The sequence below is a fragment of the Gekko japonicus genome, unplaced genomic scaffold, assembly GCF_001447785.1.
Source record: "Gekko japonicus isolate JY-2015 unplaced genomic scaffold, Gekko_japonicus_V1.1 scaffold849, whole genome shotgun sequence".
In the NCBI taxonomy this organism is placed as follows: Eukaryota; Metazoa; Chordata; class Lepidosauria; order Squamata; family Gekkonidae; genus Gekko; species Gekko japonicus.
Window position 1 is genome coordinate 280,806 of NW_015163112.1, and position 6,918 is coordinate 287,723.

General features: G+C 52.6%; 1 protein-coding gene across 1 annotated transcript in view; it reads left to right on the plus strand.

Moving 5' to 3' along the window:
- ORAI3 (ORAI calcium release-activated calcium modulator 3) overlaps nt 1-5,354 on the plus strand; it is an 8,419-nt gene extending 3,065 nt beyond the window's left edge. The window contains exon 2 of the mRNA XM_015406828.1: nt 4,773-5,354. Coding sequence (XP_015262314.1) covers nt 4,779-5,354 — 576 coding nt within the window. The 5' untranslated portion in view covers nt 4,773-4,778. The remainder of the gene's footprint in view (nt 1-4,772) is intronic.
- The last annotated feature ends 1,564 nt before the right edge of the window (nt 5,355-6,918 follow it).

A 6,918-nucleotide genomic window follows, 5' to 3' on the forward strand; every position in this document is an offset into this window, starting at 1 on the left:
TAGTGGTAGCGGCAGCTCCTACTCAAAAGCCTCCCCCCCCCAGTATGCAGAACCCCCTCCCTTATCCGTGGGTGGCCTCATTTCCTTGCCCTGGTGGCCAGGCACGGCCGTCAGTTTTGCCATCGGTATCCAAGGGGGTTCTGTAGTTGGAACATTTCATGAAACGCTTTCTCGGCAGTGACTCCCACAGGGAGACGACAGCGCCAGTCTGAGCCTCGTAGGAATCATCCGGAAATTGGCGTTAAAGTCAAAGCCTAGGTACTGGAGGAGGTGAGATAATAAGGGGAACTGGGAGACTTCTGCCCATACGCAGAGAGTTTTTCTCAACCAACTGAGTGAGCGTGAGCAGGCCTTGCGCACTTCCAAGTAGGTTTTGATCCTGGCCACCTTTCGTTTTCGGAAGCAGCTTCCAATCTAAACCGGCCCGGGGACCCATCTGGGCCTAGTGAGGAGTCACCTGATCAAATAAGACAGGCGCCGTGCACGTGTTGTCCACATGTGGGTCTCCTGGGCAGAGATCTGTCGGGAATTCGTGGCCCCTGGACCCAGGGTTGAAAGAGGCTAAAGAGGCAGCCAGACCCCTGAGGGAACCAATGAGAAGGCAGGCGAGTGAGCGGCGGCCTATGGGGCATGGGCGTGGGGTGGCTGCTGGCAGGAAGTCCTCTCTGGGTAGACGGAGCCAAGAGTTGAATGCTTGGTCCAAATCCCTCCATGACCCCAAGCTGGCAGCACAGCTAGGCAGATATTTTGGGTTTGTCGGCTGATCTCTCTCCCCCCCCTTCTCTCGGAAAAAAACAGACTGGCCCTGCAAATCTTTTGGGTCAGGCTCAGCAGGAGATGCCAGGAGGCGACACGGCCTTGGCTCTTCTGGGAGGACAGGAGGGTCTAATGGTTAGAGTGGGAGGCGGGAAGCAATGCTAGGCCTTCTTTCCCCAGCACCGAGCAGCAGTTTCTGTGGGCTCTACCATGAATTCCTTCTTGGGTGTGTGAAACTTCCCACATTCTTCTTCTACAGGGAAGCACTCGGTATATGTTCAGAGGTACTCTTATTTCTTCATGGGATCCATCCGGTCCTGGCTAACAAGCTACATAGCTGGGATTTGGTTGTCCGGTTTTTTTTAGTCTTGGTCACCTCTATCCTTGATAGACCCGTGTCTTTTCAGAAGAGAGGGGTGTTCTGCACATGCTCAGAAGCTCCCTCTCCTTAAGGTCCATTTCTTACAAGTAAAACCCTGCCTCCCCCGGTGAGGCCAGGGTTGGCTAGAGGTCCGCTCTGTACAAGCTCAAAGGCACTGTTCCCTTGGTTCCGATATTTCTGAGACGAAAATAACTGTCTGACGAACCACAGCTCCACGCCTTCAGGCCAAAAGCAGAGGTGGAGGGGCTGAGCCTAGGGTACACATCCTTTGCCCCTTCCCCCTCCCTCCATTCATCCCCTGGCAGCGCTTGCTGAGTCGCCGGCACGTGCTAGTTTGTGGGGCCGATGCCAGTCGTCTGTCACTGCTCTGGTTAATGTGGCCCACTTTCTGAAAATAAGCCTTGGCCTCTGCCTCCCTCCCCACCCCACAAAGTAACCTGACTCAGTGAGCCTCAGGACGGGGTGGGATCTCAGCTCACTCCAACACATCACTGCCCAGCCGTCCCACCAGGGAGTTTGGGCACCCTCCGATTTTTGGGGAGGGGGTGTGTGCGTCTCTCCACCTTCTCATGCTCCTGGTTGCTTTCCGTGGTGAGAACGACTTTGTTATGGGTTAAATCTTTCCTTTCTCTCCCGCCTCCTCCCCTAATTCTCTGGGGAAACTGCCAAGGAGCTGAAATCAGTGCCAGAGGGTGAACTGTGCCCCGGTCCAACTGGAAGAGGGGGCACTTTTCCCTTATCCCTGGTAAGGATGTGGGTGTGGGTGTTAAGTGCCGTCAAGTCTTTTCTGACTTATGGCGGCGACCCTGTGAATCCGTGTCCTCGAAAACGTCCTGTTGCTAACAGCCTCCCTCAGGTCGTGCAGACGACCGAGTCCATCCATCTCTCATGTTGGGCCTTCCTGCTGCTTCCCACTTTTCCTTGCATGACGGTCTTTTCCAGTGCCTCTTGTCTTTTCAAAGTACGATAGCTCCAGTTTAGTCATTTCAGCTTCTACAGAGAGTTCAGGCTTGATTTCATCTGGGACCCACGTATTCGTCTTTTTGGCAGTCCACGATATCCGTAAAACTCTCCCCCAACACCACGTTTCAAAGGCATCAACTTCCTCCCCCGACAGTGTTCTTCATCGTCCAGCTTTTACACCCATACATAGTCATGGGGAACTCCATGGCATGGATCATCTTGATCTTGGTTGCTAGTGACGCATCCTTACACTTAACACAGAGATGCCAGCGTCAGGCTGAAGGGGTTTCAGAAGACTGCTATGATAGCTAAAGTTACCTGGATAAACACAATAATATGAATAGAGAAGATTGAGAACAATGTCAACTGGACTTATTAGGGGGGGTGGAGCATTGCGGGAGGCCACAAGAAGGGGAGGAGGAGGGGAAAGAAAGGGATATATGGAGAATATAAAATGTATGAATGTAATGATATTTGTTACATGTTTGATATATCCAAACAATAAAATGTCTTTAGAAAAAAAAGAAGACTGCTATGATAGGCACTATGCACTGTGTGTCTTTCTCTGAGTTTATGCAGAGTTTAGTTCTTGTGGCTTAGTTCTGAAGACTGCTATGATAGGCACGATGCACTGTGTGTCTTTCTCTTAACTGCAGAGTTTAGTTCTTGTGGCTTAGTTCTCGTGGCCCTTTCTTACGTGCCCAGGGAAATGCTGATTGCCACTTTGAGGTCAGGAAGCCATTTTCCTCCAGGCCAGTTTGGCCGGGGATCCTGGAGGTTTTTTGTCATCTTCTGGGCATGGTCACGGGCGGTGGGGAGGGGAGGTATTTGTGAATTCCCTGCACTGTGCAGGGGTTGGACTAGATGACCCTGGAGGTCTTCCGTGAGGCCCCACTGGTGGACCTCCTGATGGCATCTGGTATTTTTGGCCACTGTGTGACACAGAGTGTTGGACTGGATGGGCCTTTGGCCTGATCCAACATTGGCGTCTCTTATGTTCTTATGTCCCTTCCAACTCTATGATTCTGTGATTCTACTTCTAGTACCTATTTGAAACCCAGTGTTTGGGTAGCAGGACCATTACCACAAATGGAGGGGGTGGGATTTTTTTACTCCCCCACCTTTTCTTTGGAACTACAAGCCCAGTGTGCCTGGCATGGAGGACCACCAGTTGGAAACCAGAAAGTCGTGATCAAGCTGCGCTGGGACTGTCTGGGGTCCTTTGGCTTCAGCTACCTGAGTGCCAATACACGGATGACAAGAACACTAACGTAACATACCAGCTAGCTGGTGAGGATTGCCAGAATACTGTATGTGAAACTGCTCTGTGGTGTTGTGATTTCGTCCATCTGATTGTTGTGAATGGGCTAACCGTGATGGTTTTACCTAGAGAGTGAGGGATTGGGAACTGGACAAAAGAACCCTTACAGTCCATTCATGGGCAGTGAATTTTCGTGAATGGGCAATTCGCTTGCCAGAATGATGTTTGTGCCAGAAGCCAGTGCTTTGCAGATGGTTTGAATGGACGGAGACGAAGAAAGACAGAGAATGGAGTGTTAGCAAGAAACTAGGATGCAGCCATGGGACGGGGGGGGGGGGGTAAGCACACATCACTCTCTGGGAATCTGAGCAGCGGGTGGTAGATTTGCCACCCACTGCTGGAGTGCCTGTTTGCTTCCGCTGTGCCCCGCCTTGCAAAGAAATCAAGTACAAAAAGATCACTCTGTTTCCAGTTGCGTCCAGTGCTTCCTCTAAGCTACACAGTCCTGTGTGAGCAAAAAATCTACTTTGTGAGCTACTGGCATAAAAGCCGTGAGTGACTTTGCTACTGCAGAAATTAGTTGGCTCTGGGGCCATCCGTCCTGAGCGGAGACAAAAATGCGTGAGCCGGAGGCTAAAAAACCGTGAGCTAGCTCGCACTGACTCAGCTTAGGGGGAACACTGGTTGCGTCCTCTCCGTCCCAGGGAAACGAAATCTGGTAACGCTGCCCCTCCCCTGCTCAGAAGTTGGGAGCGCATACCAGTTATGGTTACCAACCTCAAGGGGCGGCCTGGGGCTCTGCCAGAATGGCAACTGATTTCCAGACTACAAGAGATTGGTTCGCCTGGAGGAAATTGATGCTCTGGAGGGGAAATTCTAGGATGCCAAAGAGAAATGATATCGCTGCTGAGCTCCCCCCTGACTCCCTGAACTCAGCCCTCCATCGGCACCACCCTCAACCCTCCAAGAATTCCCCAAGCTGGAATATGTCATTGCTAGGGTGCCTGTTGTGGGGAGGGGAAGGGAAAGGAGTCTGTAAGCCTCTCTGAGACTCCAAGTGAAGGGCGGGGTATAAATCATAAGAACATAAGAGACGCCAATGTTGGATCAGGCCAAAGGCCCATCCAGTCCAACACTCTGTGTCACACAGTGGCCAGAAATACCAGGTGCCATCAGGAGGTCCAGCAGTGGGGCCAGGACATTAGAAGCCCTCCCACTGTTGACCACCCCCCCCAAGCACCAAGAAGACAGAGCATCACCTGCCCCAGAGCCCCTATCTATACCTTGTGGCTAATAGCCACCGATGGACCTCTGCTCCATATGCTTATCTCCATATGCATATCCAATCTCTTCTCCTCCTTTAGGTAGTCTTAGTTAAGTAACCAACGACCCCTTCCTCTTCTTTTAAAGGTGGCCATGGTGGAAGTGCAGCTCGAGGACTACAACTACCCCCGGGAACTGCTGGTTGCTTTCAGTGCCTGCACGACCGTGCTGGTGGCCGTCCATCTCTTTGCTCTCATGGTGAGCACCTGCATCCTGCCCAACATTGAGGCCGTCAGCAACATCCACAACCTCAACTCGGTCAACGAGTCGCCCCACGAGCGCATGCACCACTACATCGAGCTGGCCTGGGGCTTCTCCACCTCCTTGGGCATCTTCCTCTTCCTGACCGAGGTGGTGCTGATCTGCTGGGTTAAATTCATGCCCATAGGCCGGGTTTCCTCAGGCAAGAAATGCTGCACCGCTGCTCCGATCCTGGCCAGTAGCGTTGCGGCCCCGACGGTGGCCGCTCCGGACAACTCGGGTTGGAACGCCGCCTTGGCCTCGACCGTGATCATGGTCCCGGTCGGTGTGGTCTTCATCATCTTTGCTTTGCACTTCTACCGGTCCCTGGTGGGCCACAAAACTGACCGGCACCAGCAAGAACTAGAGGAACTCAACCAGATCAAGTATCAGCTGGATGGGGAAGCCACGGCACTGCAGGTGGTGTGAGGTCCGCCGGCGTTGGCTTGGAAGTGAATCGGCTGGGGTTTTTTGGAGGCAGCTAGTTCAGGAGGAAAAGGAAAGGCTAAGAGAGGGCTTTACTGATGCTTTGACTCGGTGGGGATACAGGGAAGGAACTGGTACTGTTGGAACGCCACCCAAAAGCTATTGGGATCTTTTTGAAGGGAGGATTTCTTCGCCATTTTGCAAAATTTACTTATGCCACCCCCACCCGAGGAGAGAGAGGCAAAAGGGTGTTTGATGGACAGAGGTTTGTTGAAGCAGATCCTACCTGGAAGCAGCTGTGGACATCTGAATCCGGCCCAAGCTTCCACAACTGCGTCGTTGGGGGGTGTTCTGATGACGCAACAAAAAGTCAACTTGAAGCTGCCTCCAAGAAAAGAAGTGAAATTTGTCGGCAGGAGCGGAGATGGTGGCTTGGCTGGTTGGGATGCACTGTGTCCGTCCCCGCCCTGGTTATACTCCTCGTTGCTGTTTTTCTGCAGAGCTCAGCAGATGCACTTTTATGTCCTCCTGGTTACATTCCCCAAAAGAAGAGGGAGAAAAGGACCTGGATTATCTTACTCACATGAGCTGTAGGCTTTGCAGTGGGAGGGAGGTTGAGGAGGGAGAGAACTGAACCGGTCACTTCTTTGCATTTTCGCCTCCTCTTTTATCATGTGGGAATCTGTCCAGGGTAATGGCCAGAAACTGAGTACCCGCTGGGCCACTACTGTCCCGCTTACGGGGTTTCTGAGGACTCTGTGACTTGAAACAGGAACCTCAGAGCTCGAGGCTGGACCTGGGCTGTAGAGAAAGACACACGTGTAAAGGTGAGCTTGCCGTGGAAGCATGCCGATGTGACGTGAGTCCAAGATTGGGCTGCGGAGGGGGGGGGAAGAGATCCATTTTCCTGCTTTTAGATTTTGCACACTGCAGATTGGCTCGCTCGAGTCACAAAACTACCTCCCCTTTCTCAACGCTGGGCCCTGCACGTTGCCGACGGGTGTCCGCCAGTCGCAAAGCCACTCCCTTCCCCTACTTTGCTAGAGAAGATTTCAAAAATGTCTAAAAAGACGGGTGAATACGCTGAACAATAACAAGGCCGGGCACGCTTTAAGCAGGGTGACTATGTCAGCGCTATGCCAACAAAATAATAAAAAAAAACAAAGCAGGAGATCCTGTCTGGAACGCGGCAAGAGGGGCAGCAACCCCCAACTCCAGAGCCAGAGACATGCGACAGTACATTGGGTAGCAGAAAGTAGCATTTGCCCTGTAGCAAAACCAAAACCAAAAACTTTGCACCTGCTCCTGTTTCGGGCTATGGCTGTGCGCAGGCCCAAGTGGACTTCTTGGTCCTGCATGTGTGCTTAAGCCTCGGAAGCGAGTTCAGGCACAAAAGTCCCCAGCAACCTGGGTCCCTGTGACTGACAGATAGTGGGAAGCCCCTGGACTGGCCGGACCCAGTGCTGGTACCAGGAGACGGCTGTTGCCTTTTTGTGGCCAAGGGAGCCGTCTGCCCCTGAGGCTCTGGCGACTGGCTTCAGCACTGTATCCGCCAGGTCTGGATTCG